At 54.7% G+C, this 14244-nt stretch overlaps 1 protein-coding gene across 6 annotated transcripts in view; it reads left to right on the top strand.

The window, feature by feature from the left end:
• ELF4 (E74 like ETS transcription factor 4) overlaps window positions 1–14244 on the top strand; it is a 48272-nt gene that overhangs the window by 22910 nt on the left and 11118 nt on the right. For all 6 annotated transcript variants that reach the window (XM_032619108.1, XM_032619109.1, XM_032619112.1 and 3 more), the window contains exon 2: window positions 10928–11202. In XM_032619108.1, coding sequence (XP_032474999.1) covers window positions 11131–11202 — 72 coding nt within the window. In that variant the 5' untranslated portion in view covers window positions 10928–11130. The remainder of the gene's footprint in view (window positions 1–10927; window positions 11203–14244) is intronic.

Genomic DNA, 14244 nt, shown 5'->3' with positions numbered 1-14244 from the left:
GTAGTCTGCTGAGGTACAGGAATAGAGTCAGCCTCCTTCATCAACAGAGCCGGAAGCCTTGTACTCCACAATACCTCTCCTCCACAGCTGGCCACAGGGGCTCAACTAGTCACCATTTCGGTGCATCTTTGCCCAGAAAGTTACGTTTCACCTATCAGATGGAGCTTTGAGGCATCTGGGACACAGGCCTGGGAAGCTTTTGTTGAAGGACATTGTAGGGGCTCCGAGCCTTCAACGTTGGGTGTTGTGAGCAAGCTCGGAGCTAGGAATCTGAGCAGGTGGTCGCCAGCATGGAGCAGTGGGAAAAAGCACAGACTTTGAGGTCACACAGGCCTGGGTTTGAGTTCTGCCTCCATTCTTGACAGGCAGTGTGACCTTGGTCCTGTTACCTCATCTTTTCTAAGCCTCACTTCTCCTGCTTGTAAAATGGAACTATTAAACCAGGATTATTACCAAAAGAGTTGTAACTGAAAACAAAGTTCAAAGAGCGTACTAGTTGGAAATAAACCTGGGTTCAAACCCGGGCTCTGCCACTGACTAGCTACTTTGTTTGTGATGCTGTAAGAATGAAAGGAGATAGCCCTACAGCAAGTGACTGGCGCGACACCAGCCCCGCGGCTTGTACCCAATAAATGTAAATCCGTGCCATCTCCCCTATGCTCCACCCTGTCACCCTGTAATTTTTACTGTTCGGTCCCCTTCCCCAGAAGCAGAGGAAACAGGCTGGCGTGGTATCAGAAGGCACAAAAGAAAATCTTGCCCACTTTAAATGAGTACCCACGCCACTCTGCCCCTCCTGCAACATGCCCACGGCTGAAGCCACAGTGGCTACACCCGCCATCCCGGGTCCAGCACTAGCTCAGATCGGTGCCAACCCCGCAAGCGCTTGCCCTGAGCTGGCACCAGTCTCAAGTGCTTCCACCCGCTCCGCCCAGTCAGGTGTGCTTTCCAAACACGTGCCACCAGCTTTGAGTTGGGCTTGTAACCAAACCCTGTCCCTGGGTTTGCACTGCAGATGTAGGGAGGGGCTGGCAGGAGCCCGGGTGCACATCCAGATGTTGTCTCTGAGGCTTCCTTGGCATCCTCCATATCAGCTGTGAAGCAGTATTTACTCCAACTTGCGGGGTGGAGCGGGCACGCCCCTCAGGGGCGATGGGGCTCTATCACAGGGGCGCTGGGTCTTTTTGGCTCTGGAGGCATGGAGGGAGGGGAGAGAGGGCGAAGCCAGACTGTTCTATTGACAGGAGGCCTGGCTGGTCAGGGCTCTTAGCCAAAAGCACAAGAAGATGACCTCTCAGAGCCGGGAGAGGTATCCAGACCATCTTCCCATCCATTTTCGTTGGCCCATTCAGACCATCATTTCTAGGGGTCCCCTTACCCTTAGCTTCGCTCACTGCTACTTGAACCTCATGGAACACTATTACCACAGGGGGCCAAGGTGGTTGTGTCTATCCACTATTAGGACCCCATCCCAGGCACCAAGGCATCTAGAACCATCATCATGTACTTCTAACCTGTCTTCAGGGGGACTGACAACTGGGCAGAGGTGCAGAGCCTCAGGCTACTACTGCTCCTCTGACCTATTGCCTTGGGAAGGCCTGGCAGAGCTAACGGTCACCTGCCCGGATCCCTCACGGGCCCACAGCCCCACTGCTAGGAGCCCCACCTTGCAAAGGCAACTGGGAGGTACTTACAAGTAGAAGTCACCACACCAAATCAGCAGCGGCTGTGGAACGTGATAGCTTCCTGTTCCATCACCCAGAAAATGCCACTACCCTTGACCCGCATGTAACAGAATACTTAGCTCTCCATTGTTGCCTCTGTCCATCGGCGCTAGGGACAAAATCATGCAAAGTTTTGACGTGCCATTGATTTCAGTGTCACCTGCTGCTCCGAATTAACCACCATGCTTGGCCTGGTTTCCCCAGGCTCTCTCGCTTCAACCCGGCTCTCCATCTGAAGCCACCCAGGGCTGGTCCTCAGCCCAGGCAGAACTGACTTCGGCATTTACAGCCCACTCTTTCACCCAGCAGGCTCACTGTGCTCTCCAAGGTGATCGCTAGGTGAGGTGATGAGCTCACGTGTACTCATCTGCTAACAGGAGAGGGTTTGTGGAGACAGTCCCATCTCCCTCCCAGGTCCCGGCTCCCCCAGCCCAAGCAGGCTGGCAGAGGAGCTGCTGGGGCGTCCCCTTGTGTAGACAGCTGTCTCCTCAGCCTTCCTGTGAGGGATCCTCCCCACTCACCCACAGGGCCCCTCCCCTCTCTGCACTCTCTGACCTGTGTGGGGCAGGGGCGGGGCTGGGAGGGCCCGCAGGCCCTGAAGGGGAAACTGCTGAAACCCCTGGGACAGGAAGTGGCAGAGAGGGGCTGTTTCCTCTGGCAGAGCAGGGGTGCGGGGAGGGCTGGCCCTATCTCCTGCTCCACTGCCTGTCTGCTGTGGGCCCTGGGAGGCCGAGGAGAGCCGAGAGCCCTTCTTTCCCTGCCTCCACCCCACCCCGCAAAATGGAGGCTCCTGGACCACCGGGTGACGGGGGGGCGGTGCTTCCTCAGAGGAGGCCATGTTCATTTTGCCGGAAGAGGAGTTCGGAGAGAAGGGCAGACAGGTCAGCAGAAGGGAAGGGTCGGGAGGGGCAAGTGAGTATAAGTGAGGGGGCCCACAATGGTAGGGAAAGCCACAGCCGGGCAGGGGAACCTTCTGTAAGGTCCTGTTCTGAGAGAAAACGATCAGAATACTATGCCTGCTCAAAACTGTGAGTTGGAAATGCAGCAGGTTGCTGAGTCTCTAAATTGTAGGGCTGGAAAGGGCCTGAGGCCATCCAGGCCAACCCCCCTCGCTGTGCAGCTGAGGAAACGGAGGCCCACGAAGCAAAAGTGACTTGCTCAAGGTCACACCGTGGGCAGAGCCAGGGCCAGAACTTTCTGATGAAAATTAGCAGTTTGTACTTGATGTTCCACGCCTCCCTCCAGGCACCTGTGAGTCTCCGTGACATTCTTCTACGAAAGGAGCTTGAATTTATTCACTCTGAAGGGGAGTGAAGCCTTTGGTCCAGGAGTCAGCAAACTTTTCCTGCAAAGGACCACATAGTAAGTGGTTTAGCCTTTGCGGCCCATGTGAACTCTTGTCACAGCAACTCAACTTACGATGCAGAACCACCACAGACAATACGTAAACGAATGCATGTAGCTGCATTCCAATAAAACTTGCTTTGTGCACACTGAAATTTGGACTTCATATAATTCTCCTGTGGCAGGAAATATTGTGCTTTTGATTTTTTTCCCCAATCCTTAAAAAAATACAAAAACCGTCCTTAGCTCACTGGCCACACAAGAAGACGGTGGACTGGATTTGGCACATGGGCCATAGTTTGCAGACCCCCTGCTTTAATGTAAGTCAAGCTAAGGTATTAAGAAGAGGAGAAGGAGGAGGAGATATATCAGGTGAGGAGGAAGCAGGTAAAGCTTTGTAAAGGAGGTGACATTTGCTTCAGATCTTGAACACCGTGTGGGAATTGGCGCCGCAGAAATTGGGGAAGGGCATGTCAGGCCTAGGGGACAGTGTGAACAAAGACGCAGAGGTGGGGAAGTCATTGCGAATGTTAAATGTGTTCTGCACATGTGTGGCCTCATTGTTATTTGCCAGCCCTGGGTCTTTGGCTGCTGTCCGTTCTCACCAAAGGAAAGGGTTGGCTTTTTTGAGGATGCCGGAGAGACAATGAGGAGGGGAGAAAGAAAGGTCACCTGGGAGTCACGGCAACTAGCTGTGTGACCTTGAGCAAGTCACTTCTCGTTCCTCGAGAACTCGGTGTCTGCAGCTGGATGACAGGAAGGATGGATGCCATGATCTTTCAGGTCCCTTTTAACTTTGACATCCTGAGACTGAGTCAAGGAGAGCCTTTCAGCTATGTGGGGGAGGGGAGGGAGGAGCCCCCGCGAGCTCCCGGTGACATCGGGGCTGAAGGTGCCCTCCCTGTCTGCCCAGCCCGGCCTCTAGGCTCTTTCCACCTCATGCTTTCTCGAGCCCGCCTCTCTGTGCAGGGGACGCTGGACCGCCCCTTGCTTTTCCTTGCCTGGAAAGTAGCCAGTAGGGGAAGGGGGTATTTGGAAGGGGCACCAAGAGCCAAGCAGGTCTCAAACCCCGCGCCACCCCTCCCACCTGGGGGAGCCCCAGATCCCAGCAGGGAGCCTCTGCATTCGTTTCTAGGACACATGCTGGCAGGGGCCTAGACAAAGAACACTGTCCCTTCAATAAAAGTTATCTGACTTAATATCCTTTTGGTGCCCAGCCACAGATTGCCCCAGCTTCTAAAAAACCCACTAATAAATTTAATTAGTCTCTGGTCAGTGTGTCTGCCCCCCACCCACCCCCCGTGGAAGCAGGCAGGCCTTACTGGGGGCAGGGGTGGGGGTGGGATGTGTGCCATTCGAAGCATTTTCATTCAGCACATGCAGCTTTCTGCTACAGTGTCCAGAATGCCAGCCTCGCCAGGCCAGGCCTGCTCCTCTGGCCACTGAAGGCCTGTCGAGGCCCCACCCGCCAGGGTGTGTGTGTGCGTGTGCGTGTGTGTGTGTGTGTGTGTGTTTGTGTTTAGCAAAATGACTGTCTGGGCCCTCTTTTTTCCACCATTAATCCTGGATTTTTCAAGATAATCCCAACTTCAAAATGTCCAGACTGAGCTCATGTTCTTGCCATATTTCCTGCCCCAGTCACTCTTATCTTTTACAATTCTCACAGCAAGAACAGGTTGCAATCTTGGGGTCTCTGCAATTACTGTATGGCCCTGTACTCTGTCATTTTATTCCTTCAGGGTGGCCCTGGGATTCACCTCCTTGGCTCCAGGTGCCCCACCTGGTCCCCTTCCATCTCCTCCACTCACGCACTCAGAACAAACTGATCTTCCTTGGGAACTGCTTGCTTTATGCCCCTCCCTTGCTCAAGAATCAACAGTAACTCCCAGTTGCCTTCCAGATCAAGTTCAAATTCCACCACCTGGTGAACTGAGGCCTATGCACTTATCCCCCTGATTTCCCTGCCCCCCCCCCGCCAGTCCCACCTCCTCCCCATAGTCAAACTGGTTTCCGCTCTCCACCATGTTTGATGATTGTTGGTTATGTCCCCCCTCAGCCTCCATTTCATCCCACCACTCCATTTCCCTTTCTTCCTGTCCATCTAGGTAAAGATATCCTGAATGCTTCATGCATGACCTCAGCCAAAGAGACACGGATCTGACCAGGAAATCTAAAAACACACGTAGGGGGTAACACAGGGCTCTCACCTACATTGACCTGCTGGCCTTCCACAACAATCCCATGAGCTAGGGAGGATGGCCTCGTTTCCCGGAGGAAGAGGGTGACCTGCTTAAGCCCCAAGGCAAAGCTGGGTCCTCTCGCTGGGAAGCCCGTGCCCTTACAGTCTGCAGGGACTTCTGGGGTCTTCTAGGCTGTGGCTGGCAGCGCACCCCGCTGGGGTTCAGTAGCTGGCCTGGATTTGGCTTTGCCCACTTTCCCGCAGCATGTTCTCCCCATCACTGACTTGTTCTTCGCTTCCCGGGAGCGCTTTGTGCCCCTCTGCCTCCTGCTGGTCCCTGGAGCTCCGGAGATGAGGGTGTGGTGGCTGCAGGCACCTCCAGGGGGCGCTCTTTTGGCTTTCTCAGGCCAGGCCCCTGGGAGTCAGGACAGCTGGGGAAATAGGTTCCCTTTGTCATAGCCCTCCCCCCACCCCACTGGGGCTTCTTCAGTGCTCTTCTTGCCACATAACCACAGCCCAGAGGGCTGGGGCTGGGTGGAGGTGGTGAGGACAGGGGACTGGGAGCGCTCCTTCAACCACAGCAGCCTGTCCCTCCCTACAGGGCACCCATCCCAGGAGAGGAGCCAGCCCCTTCCAAGCCAACAACTGGAAGCCTGCAGCCCACCCTACCTATGTTCTAGAGCCATGGGGGGGCATCCAGGAGCTTAATGGGGTCCCCAGCCCCCTTGCTCTCTGGGAGGTCACCTGGAACTCATCATCTGAATGAGTGTGTTTTAATTTTCAAAGCACTTTCCCACCACCATCTTCATTCACCCGAGACTCCCTGGTGAGCAGCTGCTAGGCCTGGATTCCCCTCAGCCCTCACCCATCTTAAGGATGACAGAAACCACAGCCCAGAAAGATGGCTGACTTTTCCGGGGTCACACCTCTTGTTGGGTCTCCTGGAGAAAGAGGAGCAGACGTCTCTGTGCCTGCGACCTGCAGCCCTGACCCCTCCTCCAGTGCGCCAGCTCCGACGGGAAAGTAGGGGCAGGCCTGGAGCTGAGAAAGGGCAGGGGCAGTTGGAGAGGAGCTCTGGGCCTGCCTTACCATCAGAGCTGTGACAAACCATACACGGGAATCAGGCAGTGACCGAGGGCCAAGGAAGGAAACTGGGTTTCTTGTAAATAAGCGCAGAGAAACCCCAACCAACAGAGCTTGCAAAACCTTTATTTTTTTCCCTCCCTCTTCCTGATTTCATCTCAAATGGAGGGAGTGGTAAGAAGGCAGGAATAGAGGAGAAGAAGCTGACAAAATAGCTGTGGCCAGGGCCCCTTCGCTGGGCATCTGTTCAAGGAGGGGGGTCTAGCTGGCTGCTTGGAGTCCAGCTCTGGTTGGACCAAGGTTGTGCAGGAGTCCCACACTTGGCTTACTTCTGCTACGTCCATGGCTACAGACTGGACCCCCGAGTCTGGCCCTCTGCCTCTTAAATACACGCCACTGGTCATGTGATGCAGTGTGCAAATGTGCTGCTTGATGACTATTGGAGGAGGGGCTGTTTTTAAGTAGAGGGTACAGCTGTTCCTGGGGTAGTTTCCATTTTGTTTGTGGTTGTGGGGGAGGGGTGTTGAGGGAGTGGGAAATGGCATGAAGGAAATTGTCACTTCCTTTCCAGAGAATTCCAGAAAGGTTTCAGGGAGGACGGGGTATTTCAGGAGTGAGAGCTGGCTGCGAGAGGGCGAGGAACTGGAGAACTCTGCTCTGTGGGCCCAGCTGACCATCTGGCCCCCATGTTTGCCGGCGTGTGTGAAAATGCCATGGGTGTTATTAGTGATTCTGTGAGAGCCATTGGCTCAGCCGAACGGGTGTAGATTTAAACTTGCTCCACGGAGACTGTGGACGTGGCTTTCACATAGGGGCTGTTTCCTGTAGGGGAGGCCCAGATGGGTGGGTGCTGGACACCGCTTGACATGTTCCAGTGACAGCCCCAGAAAGGGTCTGTACGTCTGAAGGGGGCCCAGCTGTGATGACGCAGGAACAGCCCAAACCACTTCTGTTTTGCTATTTTGGTTTTGAAATGCAATCACAACCACAGAGAACCAGAGGTGTGTGTTTGCAGGCCGGGGGTGTGGGCACCCTCGCTTTCTTGCTCCCTCCTGTGGCATGCGCGCACATGCGCGTGCACACACACAGGCCGGGGGCCATATGCTCTCACAAAGGCTTTGCTTTCAGCCCAAGTAGGACAGGCCCTGGGAGCCAGGGATACTGCAGTGGCCTCAAAGGGAGTGGAGCTCTTGCCACCCTGGGAGTGGACTTTGACTGGAGCCAGCTGTGAGCTTTGCAATGATGGGGCGGGGTGGGAGGAACTCAGCACCGGTTACTAAGGGTAACCAGGTGCCCGATTCCTTGAGCCAAGTGTCCTTGTGGACCTTCCTAGCCCCCCACTCACCCATGAGGCGGTGTCCAGGGCTCTAGGCCAGTGAATGTGTGTCCCAGGGCGTCTGTAAGGACGCCAGGGAGGGGAGCCCCTGTGCGGGCCTCCCCCGGCCTCCAGCAGGGCGGGCCTTCTTGTGCTGGTGGCTTCTTTGGTTTCAGGTTCCTGGGAGAGGGAGGTTATTTTGAGGGACTTGGGGGAGAGTGAGTGAACATGCAAATGAGCCTCTCCCCACCTCTCACTTTCAAATCCTCAAACATCTGAAGGGGGAAGGGTGAAACCTTCTGGACTGGAAGGTTCCATGGGGGTGAGGGGAGACTTTTCTTAGCTTCCCACCCCCACCCCACACACCTCTTCACCTTAACTTCAGGCTAGAGCTCTCGGGCAGAACGAGAAGCCAGGATCAGCCTTAGGTGCTGGGTGCAGCCTCACAACAGTCACAATTCTGGGCCGTTGGGACCTGCACCAACCAAGTCCTGGATTTGGATATTTAGACACGCTGGTACCTAAAGAAGGCAATTGGATTCGTCTCCATCTTGTATTTCAAACCTCTCCTTTTTGCCTTGATGGCCAAGGGTTCCATCCAATCCAGTGCGGAGCTGCCTTCCCTCTCCCACCAGCCCCCTAGGAGAGCGGGCCTGGCGGGGGCTCACCCCAAGGACCCATGGGCCACGTACACATTCTGCCACTGGCATTCTTCTCCTGGGAAGCAAGAGGACTTTGAGTTTTCCGTGTGTGGGGCCGGGAGGCCATGGCGGCCCTCTCGCCAGCAGAACCCTGGGCCCCACCCCGGCCCACCTCACCACAGCCAGCTTCTGCCAGCCGGCATCGGCTTGGTGCGCAGCCAGTATTAGCTCGGGCTTGTCATTCTCACAAAGGCAGGCCTGGCGGAGGAGGAACCGACGACTGAGCTTGTGGCTGTGCTGGCCCAGACAGGACCAGAGCCCTTTGACACACAGAGGCTCTCACGCACATATCCCCACACCCTGCACATATGTATATTTACAGTGTGTTTGCATACCCACAGCAACCCCCCTCCCGAGCTCCCCTCATTGTAAATTACAGTGCAGAAATACACAGATGTAACACACGCAGAGTGCACACGTTTCTCTCTCTCCTGTAAGCTAGAGCACGTGACACCACCCCACACCCAGTGTATGCATGGGTATACTTATTGCCCAGAAAACACACCTCACTGGTACTAGCTGACCAGTACCATTCATTCATGTGTTTGTTCCACAAACATACATTGAGCGCCTGCTACATGCCCAGCACCGTGCAAGGTGCTAAAGTTTCATCCATGCCCTCAGTGAAGCCACGTTCTAATGGGGGAGGTAAGGGAGGTGCACGGAACTGTGAAGAGAAGCCAAACTGATGAGCAAACCTGGAGGGAAAGGCCATGGCGGAATGACCTCGGAGGAGAGCGGGGCAGACACAGGAGTTTCATGTTTAGACAAAGTGGGATTAGGTGAAAGTGATCGCCTTTCATTTGATTAGTATGAGAATGCTTCCTGGGGGCAGACGGCCGGCCTGTGGGAGGGCGGGAGCTGCGGAATGCGGGCCTTGGGGCACTTTAGCTGGGGGAGACAGACCTTCCAAGCATAAATGGCCCTGGGAGGCTTCTCCAGGAGGCCACAGGCTCCCGGGTCACGTGCAGGTGGGGGGGGGGCGGGGTGGTGGTGGTGGTGGTGGTGGAAAGCCGTGCTAGGAGGGCTCAGCCTCTCATTCACCCAAAGGGAAAATAAGACCTGCCACGTTGACTTGAGAGACTTCTCAAAGTTTTTGCTTGGGGGTGGGTGGAAAGGTGTGGGGGGGGGGGGGGCGGAGCCAGCCCTGTGGGCTAACGGAAAGGAAGTGGGAGAGGCCTGGGTGTCTCCTGTGGGGGAGAGTGCTCATCAGGGAGGTCACCCGTGATATCCCCCTCCCTCTCCTCCCCTTTGTCCCTCTCTGAAGTTCCTCCTTTCTTTACGGGCCAGGAGAAGGTTTTGCCACCCTGACACAGCCAAAGGAGTGTCGAGGAGTTGGGGGTCAAGTGTGTCGCTCCTCCTATGGTGCGTGGAGCCAGTTCTTCAGACGCTTATGGTTGAACCAGGCTGTTCGTAGACCTGCCACACCTACACACACGCGGGTACCACGCAGAGCAGAACCCTCGGGGCCAAAGCCGTGCTACCTGAGCGTTCGGGCTGGAGATGCTGACCGCGCTGGAGGGAGGGGCGTGGGAGGGGAGCCAGGGCTCTGGGAGGCAGGCCTGGGTGCTGCGCAGACGCCTGGAGAAGGGCAGCGAGCACAGGAAACAATCAGAGGCCCGGGTACCATGTGAGCACCTGAGGTACAGACTGTGAGTGCCACAGAGGACAGATGTGTGGACTGCAGCAGACAGATCTCCTGGAAGAGGGGGGCCCTGAGCTGGCCCTGGATGATGGGGAAGGTCCCCTGCGCCCTTCCCCCAGCTGCGGCTCTCCTCGCCGGTTCCCAGGGTGACAGTTCAGTCTTGAAACTGAAAGCAAAGCTAAACCAAGAGCACAAGCCACATATGGCACAGAGGCCATCATCTCTGGCGGGCGGCGGCGGTGGCTGGGTGGTGACGAGAGCGCAGGACGTGCGGCCCACCTGTCCCTCTGTCTCCAGGCTCTCTGGAGGCGTGGTTGAGTCTGAGAGTCCCATCCCCTCAAGCAGGGTCAGGCTGTCACTGGCCCTGACAACACAACCCCTACAGTGAGACATGACTTCCACTGTGGACTCTGCCCTTCAGAACTCAGTGGCCTCTACTCCCAAGGCAAACCGAGCCAGGCAGAGCCTAGAAGACCATCCTGTGCGCCCAAATGTCCCCGCCCGAAGTCTCGCACGCAGATTCTTTCCCCAGCCAAGGGTACTGTAGGGATTCTTCATGCTCCATCCATGAGGCCAGATGGGCTGCCCCTGGCTTCCCCTGTGGCCGCATCCTGGGGATTAATCTTCAGAGTGGAGACAGCCCAAACTCCCGCTCTCTCTCACCTTCTCCAGGGGGCGTGGGAAGGGAGGGAGGCCAGCTCAGGTGCAGATGCTGGTGACCCAGACTGGCATCGAGGCTCAGCCTCTTCCCTCTCAAGGCGACTCAATTAACTTTCTCTTCTTCCTTCTTTCCTTACCTACCTCCTTTTCTTTTCCCTCCCCCTTCTGCTCCCACTGTCCTCCACTTTTGGCTATCCCTCTTCTGGCAGTCTGTCCTAGGAACAGAGCTCAAGGAAGGTGACTTACTCACTGCCCCCATCTCTCCCTTCTCTGTAGGTCGCTCCTGCGCTTGGCCCAGCCCAGCATGCAGCCTTGAACCTGGCTTAGGCCACCACCTACTCCAGCTCTCTACAACCCCTATTTTACCGTGGCTCGTGGTGTGGGCTCTAGGCTCCAAGGTACAGCATCTCTTCATTTAGGAAACCCCACGCCTCCAGAGGGCCCTGCGGATCCTGCAGTCAGCTCTCTGAGAAGACAGCATGGCTATTACTCTGCAGCCCAGTGACCTGATCTTTGAGTTTGCAAGCAACGGAATGGATGACATCCACCAGGTATGGCCCCAGAGAACAGAACCTGGTCAGCCAGCGCAGACAATCAGATAGACACAGAGAGGCAGGCAGACAGCCAGTGAGCTGGCTGACCAGCCAGCTAGCCAGAAAGCAAATATTGTTGTTGTTGTTGTTTTAATGTATATTTTATTTATTCATTTATGTATGTTTATTTTTGGCTGCGTCGGGTCTTAGTTGCGGCACACGGGATATTCATTGCGGCATGCAGGATCTTCTGTTGTGGTGCGCGGGTTCTTCGTTGCAGCGCTTGGACTTCTCTCTAGTTGTGGCATGCGGGTTTTCTCTCTCTAGATGAGGCATGCGGGCTCAGTAGTTGTGGCATGCGGTCTTAGTTGCCCCCGCAGCACGTGGGATCTTAGTTCCCTGACCAGGGATCAAACCCGCATCCCCTGCATTGGAAGGCAGATTCTTTACAGCTGGACCACCAGGGAAGTCCCAGTCAGCAAATATTGATCAAGCACCTACTAGGTTCAGGACGTAGGGGCTGCTTGCCAGCCAGACTGTGCACCAACGCGTCCCACGCGGCCAGGCAGTAGTCATCGCGTGGTCATTTAGTGAGCTGGTTTTGCCCACGTGCAATTACAGGGCACGTATAGTTCCCAAGCCAGCCAAGCAGCTGCTAATTACACTAGCTGAGCTGTCAGTCAGCAACGGGCTGAATGCACAAGTGTACACTGACCTCCATGTGCATTTTTGGCCACTGTGCTTCACCTCCAGTGTCACAGTGAGAAAGGTGCTGGGACAACCACATAGCGGGACTGAGAACTGCCAGCTGGCACCGCAGGGTCCAGTCCAACCCCCAGCACCTTCAGACTCACGTCTCTAGCCCGGTGGATGAGCCCTTCCATAACCGTCTTTTCAGCCTCGATCTAAGGATTCAGGATAAACTGGAGATAGGTTCCTCTGGTGGGAGGAAATTGGAAAACAGGACAGGATTCTGGCACTCAGGCCCCCACTGCTCCATACCTTGCATGGCACTAGGGTACTTACATGTAGCCGTTGGATGGTGTCCTGGCACACTCATCCCTACCCTCCACTACCCTCCTTCCACACACTGGAGAAGAAGAGGCAGCCAGGTCCGGTAGAAGGAATGGAAGATTAGAAGTCCAAAGCCCTGGGTTCTGATCCCAGTGTGGCCACAGTGTCACCTGGGCAAGTCGTGTCCGCGACCCTATCTGGCTGCCGTCTCCCCATCTTCACCAAGAGGAGGTCCAGCTGGATCATCTCCAAGGGCACCCCAGCCTAATTCTGATGCTGTCTATCCCAGATCCCTGGGAAACTTTGTCCAATCTCTAGTGACCTACCAAAGGCTGCCCCCTAGTGGGCTTGGAGTACATGGTACTATCTGTCCAGCTAGGTCTTAACCTAAAGTTGCTCAGTTTTATCCAGCATCTCTGGCGTGCCTAACCTCCTGGACGAAGGGAAGAAAAATCTAACTCTACCTGGGTTCTCAACTCCGCTAGTCACTTTTTAACTAGTCCACGCAGCAGTTATTTCTGTTCTTCATAAAGGCTGCTCTTCACCGAAGCTGTTCTTCCCTCCCAACCCCACGCCTGCCCCTCCACCCTCAGCAGACAGCCTCTCCTCCAATCCACAGAGAAGCTCAAACCCAAGGACGCCCTCACTTTCCCTCCCTTCTCCCTCTTAGCAATAACATCACCTGTTCCTATTTCCTTTCCTCCGGCCTGGGACAAAGAAGTGACCCTCTTCCTTCCAAGGGTAACACCTACCCCAGTGCTTAATCTCTTCTCTCCTGCCGCCTTCAAGACCTCACACCATCCATCACCTCCTCTCTGTCTTGTACCTTTCAGACCTCCCACACCTTCCTCCTCAACCTAGAACATTTTCATGTCTCCCCAACCCTAAAAGAAACCCTTTTCTCCCTTCTGCCCGCCTCCTCCAACATACCACCTTCTTAGGTCTGTTCTTCTCCCCAGTGTAGCCTCCACCCTCTGGGTTTACTTTTTCACCTCCCTTCTCTCACTCTTTTTAGGAAACAATTTTTGTTGCAAAGTATACGGTGAATACAAAAGAGGTAACGTATAATGGAAAAGAATCTGAAAAAGAACATATGTGTGTGTGTATATGTGTGTGTATGTATGTATAACTGCATCACTTTGCTGTACACTTGAAACTAACACAACATTGTAAATTAACTATACTTCAATTTTAAAAATGAATGCAAAAGAGTGCATAAATTATATACATATATATATTTAAAGAATAACTATAAAGTGAACACGCATTAACTCACCACCCAGGTTAAGAAATAAAACGTTACTTGTCTCCTAGAAGCCCCTGATGCCTAAAGCACCTAATGAGAACCTACTGTATGCCAGACCCTGTTCTAAGTGCTTTATCTACATTGATCTGTTTAAAAACCCTATGGGGTCAATAATATGACCGCCCCAGTTTTTTTTTTTTTTTTGCGGTATGCAGGCCTCTCACTGTTGTGGCCTCTCCCGTTGCGGAGCACAGGCTCCGGACGCGCAGGCTCAGTGGCCATGGCTCACGGGCCCATCCGCTCCGCGGCATGTGGGATCTTCCCGGACCGGGGCAGGAACCGGTGTCCCCTGCATTGGCAGGCAGACTCTCAACCACTGCGCCACCAGGGAAGCCCGCGCCCCAGTTTTATAAAGGAGGAAACCGGTGCACGGAAAGGTTAGGTAACTTGCGCAAGATCACACTGCTCGTAAATAGCAGAGTTTGGTTTCAAACCCAGGTAGTCTGGCTCTAGATCAGCACAGCCCAGTAGAATTTTCTGAGATGCTAGAAATGCTCTAGATTTGCGCTGTCCAGCGTGGGGCCATGTGGCTATGGAGCACTTGAACTATGGCTGGTGCAACTGAAGAACTGAAATTTTAATCTTGAAAAAACGTACACAGTCACCGGTGGCTGGTGGCTATGGTACTGGACCGGTAGCTCTAGACTCTGTGGCCTTAATCACTACGCCCACCTGCCTGCCTCCCTCTGTCCGTCCTCCCTGAGATCTGTTGTAATGTGTTTTGGGACCCCAGCACTCCC

This window comes from Phocoena sinus, chromosome X, assembly GCF_008692025.1.
Source record: "Phocoena sinus isolate mPhoSin1 chromosome X, mPhoSin1.pri, whole genome shotgun sequence".
Classification (NCBI taxonomy): Eukaryota; Metazoa; Chordata; class Mammalia; order Artiodactyla; family Phocoenidae; genus Phocoena; species Phocoena sinus.
Note: the sequence above shows the minus strand (reverse complement) of the source record. Positions and strands in the feature narration are given on the sequence as shown.